The 13982-nt window shown below is 36.1% G+C and overlaps 1 protein-coding gene across 1 annotated transcript; it reads right to left on the reverse strand.

Moving 5' to 3' along the window:
- Nucleotides 1–1633: 1633 nt before the first annotated feature.
- LOC114473441 (glycerol-3-phosphate acyltransferase 4-like) lies at nt 1634–10982 on the reverse strand. The gene is made up of 12 exons (XM_028463076.1): nt 10933–10982; nt 10607–10676; nt 10229–10526; nt 10049–10123; nt 6057–6146; nt 5291–5384; nt 5058–5173; nt 3784–3839; nt 3603–3688; nt 3406–3534; nt 3241–3320; nt 1634–1767 (listed from the first exon to the last, which is right to left on the reverse strand). Exons 2-12 carry the CDS (start codon nt 10659–10661, stop codon nt 1653–1655), a joined length of 1194 nt encoding a protein of 397 aa, XP_028318877.1. The 5' UTR covers nt 10662–10676; nt 10933–10982; the 3' UTR covers nt 1634–1652.
- Nucleotides 10983–13982: the final 3000 nt, after the last annotated feature.

A 13982-nucleotide genomic window follows, 5' to 3' on the forward strand; every position in this document is an offset into this window, starting at 1 on the left:
GATGGCACGCCCTTTCGATCAGCGATGGACAATTTTTTTTTTTAATTTCAATTCAATTCAATTTAACTCTATTTATCTAGCACCACTTATATTAATAGTCATCTCTTAGCCTTTATCAAATATTAATTACTTAAAAAAATATACATGAACATGCATCAGCAACAGCAGGGGCCACAAAAATGTGATTGTCTAATCCAAGGCCCACAGATCAACATTCACGTTAGCATTAAAAAATGAACACAAGCAAGAACAAAAGTTTGGTGTATGTTGTTTTCTTTTGTATTTTTCAATATTATTTATGTTTTTAGATTTATTTTGTGTATTTCTGTCATTTTGTGTGGATTTCTTTTTCTTCTTTTTTTTTTTTTTGCATAATCTTGTGTGTAATGTTTTGTATTTCTGTTGTCTTTTTGTATATATTTTTGGTATGTTTTTGAAAAAAAAAAATATATATATATATATTGTAATATCTTCAACAACCCTGACTCCATGCGCTTCTGTGTCTCTGTATCAAGAATGTTTAGCTGTGAAACATGAGATTTCTGCTTTAGACATTCTGTCACATGGGAAGAGAGCCGGTTACCTGCCATTCCACACCTGATAGGGTCAATGAGGCTCGATTAAGTTTCACCTGCAGCTCCTGTTTGAAAAGTAATGAGATTGTAGTACGTCATGGATTTCACTCTCCCTGCAAGAACACTGTACATCCTTTGTAATAGTCTTTTTTTTTTTTTTTTAAATTTAACATTTTGGCTTCAGTTCATTTGGCAACATCCCACTGCATTTGTGTAACTCCACAGTCTATCTGAGCCTTGACGGGATTGAATTTGTAAAAGAAAATCCTTTTATTTAAGCCTAATAATATTGTCTGATCAGAGTCAAACAAAATAAGGCAGTTTTTCACAAAACATGGTTCAAATAATGCTTTATTTGGATATCAAATCCATAAAATCCCCTACATTTATAGGCTCACCAGGGACCGCAATACAAACAGGTTGACACTGTTTGCTGTCGATATCTGACCTTACCTTCCCTGGTTCAGTATCCCGCCGGCTGAAGACACATATAGATCCTTCATCCAATTAGTGAATGAACTCATGTTGCTCTGCCTGCAGTGTCTGAATGAGATCCAACATCATAGATTGTCTACATCTTGTAAAATAAGTCATTAAAAAGATCCTTGGAAAATGTTGAAATTCTCAAAACATCATAATTCAAGCAGATATTCAGGTTTATTATTATTATTATTATTATTATTATTATTATTATTATTATTATTTTTAATGCATTTTTTAAACTGCTATTATTACTATTATGATGATTATTTAATTCAGTATACTACACAATGCATACAGCCAAAAAAATGAGGTTACAGATGTTGATTTGATCATAAACATTTGAGGCCAGTTAATTTATTATGCTTTTGTAAGTTTTCTCCTCTATGTTAGGAAGCAACAGATCCAAACAAATGTGTGAAATTCTGTGGATGTCATTGACATCATTCAAACAAGAGATTGACAGCACAGGCCTGGTCCATGTGGAGGTATTCCTGTTTGTGACCGCTGAAGTCATTTGTGTAAAGACGAATACATCGTCTTTATTGTCGTTTTGCTGACTCCTCGCTATCGTAATCCACCTCTGAAATTACATCCTTAATCTGTCTGATTCCACTTTGGTCCACTGTTGCCAAGTAGGACTTTGCTGTAAAGTTTCTGCTGCTCTTCTTTGAACGCTTCCTTTACTTTAGCTCGTTTCAGGCTTCCATCCCTGACAAAACAGATCAGCATGAAAAAGATTCATGACTAAACAGAAATTAAAGGTAGAGCATATTCCCAACATTATAAAAAAAAAAAAGATACATTGTTGACATCCAACTATCAAATCAAAGGTAACGGTTACAATGTGAACCGAACTTTCACCTTTTTATTTCATTTTTATTCATATATTTGGACAAGAAGGGACAAGAAAGGAAAAACAAAAAGGAACAAAACTACTTTCTGTGCACAAGGAAACCCCAACAGAGAAAACAATTCATGTATACTTATAATATGTTTGCTCAAAAAGGAATGGGAAGAAGAAAGACTTATTGAATCCCACCGCCATTTAACTATACAATTATATATATACAAGCAAATACTAAATAGAATAGGAAAAACTGACAAACTAATAATCAGAGAATACAGTGCAAAATATCAACAATGGTAATACATTCACAGATAAAGACTTTAATAAATAAAGGCAACACGTAAAATAATTTCAGCTCCTGATGGAATCACAGTTAAACAAACAAAGAGGAAAAAAAGAGGATTGAGCTCATTTATGCCTGACCATGGTTTACAGTAGAATGACTAAGGACAGTGTTCATTTTGATTTAGGTTTAGATTTAGTCTTAGTTTTTAGACTAAAATGCAAATTAATGTGAGTAAAAAGGTATTTATCAGGACTATTTTAGTCATTGTCTAGTTTTAGTCGGTTAAATGACACCGACTATAGTCAGTTGACTAAATCTGTAACAGTTATAATATAGTAAATTAAAAAATAAAGCTTAACATTTTGCATGTTTTAAAAGATTTGATTACCATTGATCAACCCGATATTGGATGACATTAATATTTGTAAATACACAAAGAGATTTGATGTGATCACAATGAGCCGTCATACATCTAGGGGTGGTCCCGATCCGATATCGATATCGGTCTGATATCAGCCTGAACACGAATATCGGATTCAAATTTCCAGATTTATCAATTTTATTCCCCCACCCCCCCACCCCCCAATTCATTTTTTATTTATTTTATTCAATTGTAGAATACTGTAGATATTATGTTGAAGGTTAAAATTTATGTAACCAATTGGTTAATATAAATAAATGGGTCAGTTTTTCTCATACCTACTGTTGCTGACAAAATAAGTAATTATTATTTTTTTATTAAAGAAAAAAAAAAGGATGTATGATTCATGATGATATCGGATCAATATCCGTATAGACCGATACGCAAGGCTGCAAAATCGGTATCATATCGGAAATAAAAAAGTTGTATCGGGACATACATACGCAACCAATCAGCTTTATTTTTTTTACTATCTTTTTTCTTTTTAATCCTATTGGATCACTTATCAGCAAATGTAGTTTTGATTGGATATTTTCCAAAAAAAAAGAAACTTTGGATTGGATTTGTGACTTCAAAATAATGTAGTCAACACTGATCAGTATGATGTTTGAACACAACTGGGACTCACCAAATGAGATCCACTAATCCTCCCTTAGCAGCGATGGCTGCCTTCACTCTGTTTGCAAACTGTACTGCATCCTCACCTTCCTGTCAACAACAATAACAGCAGCATGCGTGAGAATAATTGAAATTGACTGCAGTCATTGGAAATATTGTAGAATAAAAGCATCACCTTTCTGTTCATAGGAGGCAGGTACCAAACACTGCACACAATGGCCCAGCTACTCATCATCCTCAGCAGGTAACTCACCAGGCCGAACTTACTGCTGTTCCAGAAAGCGTCTCCAAAACGAGGGTCATACTGTAGTCATAAATAAAAGCTTGCAGGTTTTGAATCGTCACCGCGTGAAATTTGACTGATATTTATACCTTAATAGATACTGGGTAGATAGTACAGCCAATTTCAAAGCTGCCTTTTCTGAACATCATCACAGACGTGTTGTTAACACACGTACCTGCAGATAAAACAAAGTAACAGACTTTAAGACTGAATAGTATAGTTACTGTATATAATCTGATTCCGATGATGTAAAAAAAATTGAAATCACACCCTCGGGGAAGACAAGGATAGGCTGTTTGGTTTTATCAGCAACATGATCAGTGAGCCTGAAAACACACCAGAAACATGAATAGCATTGGTTTACACTAGGGATGCACCGATACCACTTTTTCTCCAAGCCATACAATACCAATACTTGAGTATGTGTACTTGCCAATCCAATACCGATACCAATACTTATACCACAAACACAAATAACTATTAAGCAAAATGCAATGAATTGGAAGATAGATTATATTTTCTTCTCTGTTTGTTATAACAAATGTTTACATATTAGATCAAAAATAATTTGAAAAAATTAGTCATCATTAAGGACTTAATAATGCCTTATTCTGCACTTAATGGCAGTCTCGCAGTCCAAACAGGGTTAGGATTAGGTTTAGGGTTAGCGTTAGGGTCAGGATTAGGATTAACCCTAACCCTAACCCTAGCCCTAGCCCTAGCATGTTCAGATCATAATTCATACAGTATACAACAACTTCCTTACTTCCTACTAATAAGTGATAATTCTGAGGTTATTGAGGGAAAACTCTTAGTTAATGGCTTACTGTACAATAAGGCCATGCAGAATAAGGAATTAATTACTTAATAATGACTAATAAAGAGTCAATATGTTACTAATTTGCATGTTAATAAGCAACTAATTAATGTTAATAGGTGTTCCCTAAACTTAAGTGTTACCAAAACGGTAACTTTTTAAAAAATTATGTTTTCTGTGAAAATAGGTCTCCCTGGCAGCCATTCTCAAAAAATAAAGCAGAAATGATGTAGGCCACCATTCAGAACCACTGGATGCAGAGGGTATCGGTTCCTCGTATCGGTGAATTTTGACAAGTACGAGTATATTGGTGCAGTATCGGACCGATACCAAATACATCGGTGGATTTTAGGTTTAATTTGCATTTAATTATATTCTGGTGTAAACTGTAAGAAACTTACACTAAAATATTTATGTGTCTGTTTCAAAACAAAGAAATTGACTTTTCTGCGTAGTTTAGGTCTCCTTCCTTATGTCTTTGTTGGTTAACATTGGCACATTTAAGAGTAATTCACTCATGGTATTAATAAACAAAAGTACATTATAGATAATTTTTGTCATTGTAGGTGTAAACGTTAAATACGTTCCAAAAATATCAACTAATGGAAAAATATAGTGCAATTGTAAATCTTAAAAAAAAAAAAAAAAAAAACTTTGCCAAATTTGAGCATAACTTAGCATCATGAACGAATGAATACATAAATAAATAAAATGCATGAAATGTTACCTTTTGGCCACCAGGTGTCGGTCTTTGACTTCTGCTCTGTCAAACCAGATGTGAGGAGATGATCTGACCATTGCTCGTTGAATGAGTCCAAATAAACCTCCATGTAGCTGACCAACCTGTAGTAAAGAAGGTTTCCTTTCAATTCATCTGAACACACACAGCAAAGCTCCTCTTCACTGTGAGCGAAAGAGGAGTTCAACTACAGGTGAACAAACAGCTCTGTGTCCCTCTACCATAGAGTAGCAGCCATCATTGGCCAAGATGATGACATCAATAGGTGTTGTGTGATTGGCCACACAGATGCCATCATTCTTTGGTTTGTTTTCTCTGGAATTAAACAAAGCATTGACATCATTATTCACACTCTGTGCTCTCATCAGGACCGGCTTTAGGTCATTTGGTGCCCTAGGCAAAAGTGGACTTTTGACGCTAACCCCCCCCATGAATGAATATAAATAGATAAAGTTTTATTATTTATTTTAAATATCGAGACAAAGCAATGCAGTTCTGTGACATAACAAACAATTGAAAGAAAATACAACCTATCTTAAAATTTTGAATAATGCGCTATAATACACCTACAGGTATAGTGCAAAAGTTAAAAGAAAAATTACAAAAATGGTGCAACGTCCAAAAGCAATGCAAAACAGCACAATTAAATACAATAGAAAAGTTTCTGCACAAGGAAATTTCTACTTTCCTGTTTGGTTTTACGAGTCAGTAACACAAATCTTAAAACTAAAGAACACAATGTGCAAAACAACACAATGGAATTATATAGAATAGAACAAGAATTAACATACAAAGGGGCATAAGATTAGCAGGTATAGTTACAGATTTAAAAAAAAAAAAAATGAAGGGGTGCAAATTGGTGCCCCTCCAGCAGATAGCGCCCTAGACAGCCGCCTGTGTTGCCTGTTGGGAAGGCCGGCCCCGCTTCTCATTTCATTTATGTTAATGTGTGATTCAAAGGTGGTTAGAACACGTGTGTCTTCATACCTGTGATGGTAGGTGATGATCACTGAAAGAGCTCTAACACAGAAGCCATAACCCATTAGATGAACCTTGTCACTCAAATAGGCTTTTAACCTATGGACAATGAAAAGAAGAAAGGAGTATAATTTTTTGTTGTCATCATTATGTGTACGCACAATATTTTCTCTGGATTTAATAAAAAAAATATGCAGTTACTGGCTCGTGGACTAGGTTGTTGCTTCTATATTCATATATTTTCATCTGCTGTAATATTTTACCTGGCAAGAACAGGACTAAAAGCAAACAAAGTCAGGATAACTAAACATGCGTTAGACTAATCTGTCGTAAATGTTAATATACCAGTTCCAACTCATTTTTGTTGACTATAATACAATAACTTTACAATCAATTCACTGAAACTATAGATTACACCTAAACACAATTTCGATGAGTAAAATATTTTAATCAGAAAACTCAAAATGAAGTCTAAAATTAAATCAACAGGCTTTGATCAGTGCCACCCAATATGTATGTGAGTCTGGGGATCTGAACCAAAACCCTCCAGTTGATAGCTAGGGTTAGTTTTTTGAAAACCATTGTTCCAACACTACAGATCCAAAATGTAACACCAATAGCAAAGAAACGTTTGTGCATTTGGATCTATTGCAAATCATGATGTCCATAACTTTTTTCAAAAGCCATACAACTTATTGTACATATCTCCTCCCATATTTTTTGCTCACTGATACCAACCTTGCTAGAGGGGTCAGCTTCAGTCTGTCCCACACAGATTATTGATTTATCAAAAATTAAGCATACAATGCATCAAAATGTTTCACTCTAAAAACAGTGGTGTAAATATGTACTTGCAATTTGTTTTGAATGTTCATTAAAAAAAAAACAAAAAAAAAAAAACTTGATGTTTGGTTTCGTGATGTTTGGAAAACATCAAAATTTTAGCATTTTGAATTTTGTTTTGCTAATAAACGTTTTTGTCTTATGAGCCCATAAATCATTGTTAAATAGATAGATTCAATATGAGTATTTTGGGAATTTTGTCTTAATTGAATTTTTGACAGCTGTGAATTCGACCTTTAAGCTCTAACAGCAGCTGTCTTGCACACAGGTGACTGGCTTAATCAGTTAGTGAAGCTACAGGTGACATATGTGCTAATTAGCTCAGTGGCATAGAAGATGTTCCATCATGAAATAGTTGTGGATTAATTATATATTGGCAGTTGCTATTCGTACGATTGCCCAATATATTGACATTCTATCCGTACGCAGCGCCCCTCATTGGCCAGTTTAGGTCACGTGATAGGTCAGTCATTGGCCAAATTTAGGTCACGTGACTAAGACTAAACTTACCCTAAACTTAACCCTAACCCACCAACCTCTTAGATCTCCTTTAAATATGAAATAGAGATAGAAAAAAAAAAAAAAACAATACAAAAATAATAAAACTCCAACACACCACAAGCAAAGATGGCCATCCAAAACTGAACCCGGCCAATCAGCAAAAAAACAAAGGACCATGACAACTTGACCCCCCAAAAAACTGATTAAAACCTTCCAAACTCTAATTTCTAAACATACAGAACTCCTAAAGCCTATTACATATAGCACGCCAACCTTTTAGAACGCCTCTGAATAAATAACAGAGTAAAAAAACAATAAAAGTATGAAAATTCCAACACACCATAAGTGAAGATGATCATTCAAAATGGAGCCAGCCAATCGGGATGCAGGAAAATAAAGGATTATGGGAACTTGACCAATAAAGGTGTAAAAACCCTGCAAATTCCACCCTTTAATTATACATAACTCTTAAACATTTTATATTTAATACACAAACCTCTCAGAACTCCTCCACATAAGAACATGGGAAGAAACAACAAAAATACATTAAAAATGGAGCACAACCAATCATTACGCAGTAAAACCTCTTCATACTCCACCTTTTAATCACACATAACTCCTAAAACATCTTAGATTCAAGATACAAAACATTTAAGGACTCTTCCAAATAAGAAATAGAGAGAAAAAAAACTATAAAAATATAAAAATTCCCCCAAAAAAAAAAACACCTTGAGTGAACAAGACTACCCCAGGATTGACCTCCCAACTGAATCTAACACAAAATCACGCAGAGGAAGACTGAAGCATTGCAAAAGAAATCTTAGTTAGCCAAATAAAGTTTTACCCCAAATGTTTGTTTCAAAAATCACTTTCAAGAACCACCTCCAGCTGCAAGAAAACTGGACCAGAAACCAGAGGAAGACCCCAGCACCAACCAGGAAGAGACAGCAGCCTCCCAATGGGACCACCTCCAGCTGGAAGAAAGCTCTACCTGGGACCGACCCCAGCTTGAGAGGATCAACCAACTCTGCAGTCTGATTGACTTGACTGAGGCTTGATACCTAACGGTGACAACTAAGGCCTTAGTCAATCAGAGAGTGAGTATACGGCCCCCCTGGTTCCGACTCTAGGACAGCACTCAGGGTGTGGTGGTCTCGAGCTACAGGACCTTAATCGAAGCTCAATTTTCTACGAGGAGTAGCCTCACTCATACAACAGCTCATTCTGCACTACATACGTACTTATTTGGAAAACTACCCCCTAAAAAACAACCAATTGATCTCCTTCAAATTCTCCCCTTTTCCCTTCAAAACCCACACCACCCTGTAACCTAAATTAGGGGTTAGACCGAGGGTGCTCCGGGACCTAAACCCATCTTCACCAATTTTTCTTCACCGATTCCCTGGACCAACTAGTGACCAGGCCGTGAATCCAACTGGATGTCGGAAAAGGTAAACCCCTGACAATATTTAACTAAAAATCAGGTCATGGATGTTCTTTTCTAAAAAACTAAAATCATAACAGGCATAGGTGGACTTTCCACTTAAAATATCCCAGCCTCAGGAAAACCAGCAAGCTTCTGTTTTATTTGTACTTTATCTAGATCTACTATTAGCCCACAATCCTCAACCGATAACCTGAAAACCTCTTTTTATTTTCTTTAAAACTCAAAATAAATTCTGGGCTGATGAGCCAAAAACAGTAAAACTAGTAAAACTTTACCGAGCTTAGATTCAAAAGAAGACACTCCAAGTGCTGATCACCGTTGGCAGGGCCGCCTTCGAGAAGGGCGCGCAGTGATCAAAGCCCCAAAAAGTCCGTTGATCCGAAGGTCCACTACTGACGATGTGCCAAAGTAATCTAAAAAGAGAAAAAATATCCTACCTTAGGACTAACTGAAACATAATAACGTCTCAGTTTTGTTTTTAACAGTTCCTTCACCACGCTGTTGTCCTTGCACATTTTTCGTCTTAAACAGGATGGCATCCGACGCAGAATACACTGATTTTTCAAAAGTTAATAAGACACGTCTTTAACCTAATAAAATGCACCACCACCTCTCGGTTCTGCAATGTGCAGAAGAAAAATACGTTACCCCAAAATTCATCCATGATCTGCAACAATACCTGGATAATTACATCAGACCAGCCTTCCCAAACAACAACGCATATTTACTCTTTTCTGGAAACAGCAAAAATTGGTCCCATACTACCAAAATTATCCTAAAGGACCACTACACCACTCCTTCAGGATCGACAAAGCCTTCCACTGGATAAAGGGGAAAAGGCTTGGACAGTGGCCTTATGCTGGGTCTACAAATCCTACCCAAATTGTCACCCAGACACCCTCAACAAAGCCTGTGAAACACTACTAGAACTCCGTAGAGTCGTCCATACGGCAATCGTACGAATAGACACTTTGTGTTTTGTGATTTATTGACTAATCTATGCAGCTGTATTGTTCCTTTAATGAACTAGAAGAAGTTTTAAACATATGAAGTCAGTGAAATAGAGCATTGCCTCTTGTGCCAGAAATTGTGAGTTTAAACCTCAACAATTGCTTACTATAACCTAAATTTGTCTGGCCCAGAACATTGATGTGCAGTAGCTATAATTCATGGCTTGTTTTCACACACAAAATGCATTTTGTAAACACACCTGCCATTGGGTAGAAAGCCCACAAAGGTGGTTAGGATTAGAAACAGAATGATTCCAGTGACTGCAAGTGTGACCCTGTAATAAACGAATAGACAAGATCAAGCATCCCCATGATTGATCAGTCTGATTAACATGAATTTGGTTCTTGCTTCTTTTCCCTCTCAAGTTGACCATTCTGACCTGACTGGCATCAGGACTCCGTAACGTATGAAAAGTCCAATTCCCCAAAGGACGGAGAGTGTGAGACTTATGTGACTGAAGTTGTAGTTGCTCCGAGTCAGCAGGTTCCAGCTCTCCAGCTCCTGGGCCGAAAAGCGTTTGGTCACCTCGTCATCCACGATGCTCTCCATGCCTTTCCGACTGAAATAAAAGACGTCCGTCATCCTAAACTCCACCTCAGAGCACAGACCACTGGCCGAGTCCCTAAGCCCCTGGATCTCCTGCTGCAGAGACAGTGGTGGCTCCTTGGCAATAATACCTGAGCAAGAACAATGACAGGTTTACACTACCTGCTTTGGTCTTTGAGCACCTGAAACTAACATTTTGATGTTTGTTTACCATTTGTGTAGGGTTTGTAGAGTTGGAGATTATTCTGTTTTGCTCTCAACTCCATTCGTAAGGTTGCCCACTAATGAGAACATGAGGACAGAAAGAAGATTTAGAGATACCAAGAGCCATTTTGCTTGGCTGCTGTTTTGATACACCTTCTGTTGTTACTGGTTTTAATTACAAAGGTGAGTCTGGGTCTTGAATTTTTGTTTTATAACATAAAACATTGATTAATGACGTAAAATACAGCTAACCAAGTATGTCACATCATTTTCCAAGTAAGGTTTTTGTTGAATAATGAATTAATTAAATTGCAAACTAGACTACAATCTTACCTCAAATATCTTAAGTAATGTATTCAGGTAGAAGCTGTGAATCCCAAAAGACACTCTAAGAGCAGCAGGCACAATTATGAACGCGAGAAGTAGAACCAGCCACATGGCAACACACGGCAGCTTGTTCACAGCTCTAGCACGAACCAATCCATGAACACCAGGAAGAAGAAAAGCTAGCTCTTTCTTCAATGAGGGTGAAGCATCATCTCTGCATCTGACAAACACAAATCCAAAAATTAGAATTCGATATTCAAAGCACAAAAAGAAAAATCATTATTATTTTTTTTTCGGTGACTGCTTTAAATTACCACTAAAGATGATGTAGTTACCTTTTATTGGGTTTTTTTTTTTTTTTTTGTTGCATTGTTTATTCAGCCCTGTAACAATGACCTGCTCACACTGCCATCGTCATAAAAACTTAAATAGTTCAACGCAAGCTCCCAGTCAATGTGTGAATGCAATGAAGACTAATAGGATGAAGGGTACACACACAAAAAAAATCACGTACCAAAAATAAATAAATAAAAATAAACTAGGAAAAGTGTCATATTAATAATAACATTGAGTCATAATTATGAGATATTATCTCATAATTATGACTCAGTATCTGATAATTATGGCTTAAGAATATTATTTTACTTTTCCTAGTTGTTTTTCTACTAGTGGGAATGGACTACCATGCATGAACTGTAAATATGAAGCTATGACAAAAAGGCACAAAAAGCTTCTTAAAAAAAAAACTAAAATTTGAGCAAAATAATACAAATATGAAATTGCAACAGTAAACATAGCAACTATGAACTTAGCACTGCAACAAAAATGCATGTGCATGAGCGTCATGCATCATTGTGCAGCTTGTATTGGCTATATATCTTAATTATTTGTTTTAGTACCATTATTAGTAATCACACACATTCCCAATGTGCACACAGAGACAGAAGCAGCTCTTGTTTGTATCTTAAGATGAGTTTGATTCCTGTACTCACCTACAGGCGCACTCTGAATTGAAAGGTGAGCAGCTGGTGCTCCAGCTGGACTGTTAGGTCTGAACTACAGGGACCTCTGACTTTAAACAACACAAAGAAGTCCCAAAGGAGGTATCAATGCCACAGATGGCCAATGAGGTTTGTATCCCTGCAGAGTGGGCTGGACCGCCACAGTAAATCTGATTAGTGGATTCACCACTAATTAGTGCTCAGTGTTGTGAGTTCAACATAGAAATGTGTCTATATAAAGAAGACAGTGTAGGTGTTATTGATATTTTTCTAATAAATCAGAATAATCGAAGATTACAACATCGAAAATGGGGGAAGTCTTTTTTCCCCTTGTTGTATGTTTTATTATTACTAGTGTAGTGCCCATAGGAAGTATGTCTATAGAAAAGTGGGAGGTTAAGTAGCTTTTACATGGGAGCTTTAATTCAGAGTAAGAATTAAATCCTCTTTAATTGACCTTGTAAATGTAATTCTGGATCACACATGATGCATTTTTTTTTATTATTATTACTCACCTTAATTCCAAATGTTGCTTACTGAGGACACCTGCTGGTCAAAATTTGCGTGGCTTTTTTTTTTTTTTTTTTTTTAGGATATTAGACCCACTTTAGTTGTTTTTAAAAGCCATGACTACACGTCAACAATAAGTTGTTCTGCAAAGCTGCATTTAATACATATCTTTTAATAATTATGAACGGTATCATTGCAGTCCAAACAAATCCAATGTTGCACACCGTTGATCCAAGCAGCAGCCGTGTTGAAAGTCTCAGCTCTGTCTGTCCCTGGACCGCAGAGATATTTGAGCCATACACAGACAGAGATTCCTTGCATTTATAGATAAATAACAATGTAATTATTACTCTAAAGGTAGTTGCAATTTAGGAACCTCTACAGCACGTGTGAGAAACTCGAGGCCCGGGGGCCAAATGCGGCCCTTTAGACCATCTAATTCAGGCTACGGGAAAATTAAAAAGACCGAAAAAAACATGAATAACTGTGTAAATTATTTCAGCACTTTAAAGACACAAATTCAATGAAACTCCACAATATTTGGAGGATCGCAATTTTCCTATGCTTTTATCACATGACTGCAGTCATTTTACACCTGAAATTGATCAAAGGACTCAATTTTCCTAAAATTATTACAGGGACGGATATCTGTCACTTATTGCTTGGATATTGTTGGCTCCTTACATTGCTTATATATCATTTCTATGTCAAATTGCAAACTTAAAGGAAATTATAATTGAAATTGTTTGGTTTTCCGCCTTAAATCTGTGGCCCACTTAAGATCAGACTACTTTATATTTGGCCTCTGAACTCAAATGAGTTTGACACCCCTGCTCTACAGAATTTATGATTGAAGTTAAGTATCGTTAAAACTACTCTTAAAGCCCTTTTTTTTTGTCATTGGTATGAATTTAAATATTGGAAATTTAAAACCCAAAATACTCAGCTCAGCGAAAACCTGCAAAACACAGAGACTGCAAACAGTGAAGGCATCAAAAATTCAGATGTAATATGTGGATTAGAGCCAATTTTGATGGAAAAAATAATTTTGGGAAAATCAAGAATACTGTTGAAATGTCAAGATTAAAGTGAAAAAGACAAGATTAAAGTGAAAAATTTGAAAATGAACTCAAAATACAATATGGTGATAAAAGTCAAAGCTTTACCAATGAAGTCAAATCTAGGGAAACTGACGAGGGCCAATTCACTATACGTATGATAACAAACAGCAGATTGTGGTCGTCTGCAAAATGCTGTGCATTGATGAGTGCATTAAACTATACTCACAAAGTTGGGTTTAATACCAGATATTCTTTCTCTTTTAGCTCATAAACACAGTGTTGTAATTTTTTTAAGTTTTTGGCAATATCTCTCTCAAAGTCCTTAATCTGTTCAGAAGGAAAAACTAGTCAAGTTTGGAAGAGGTGGAGCAGTCCTGTCTGTGGCTATTGAGGAGCTATGGAAACAGATTAGGGCCAGTTTTGATAGACTATTGTCGTATTTGGTGAATTGGCCCTCGTCCGTTTCCCTAGATTTGACTTCATT

The sequence above is a fragment of the Gouania willdenowi genome, chromosome 12 (genome assembly GCF_900634775.1).
Source record: "Gouania willdenowi chromosome 12, fGouWil2.1, whole genome shotgun sequence".
Taxonomy (NCBI): Eukaryota; Metazoa; Chordata; class Actinopteri; order Blenniiformes; family Gobiesocidae; genus Gouania; species Gouania willdenowi.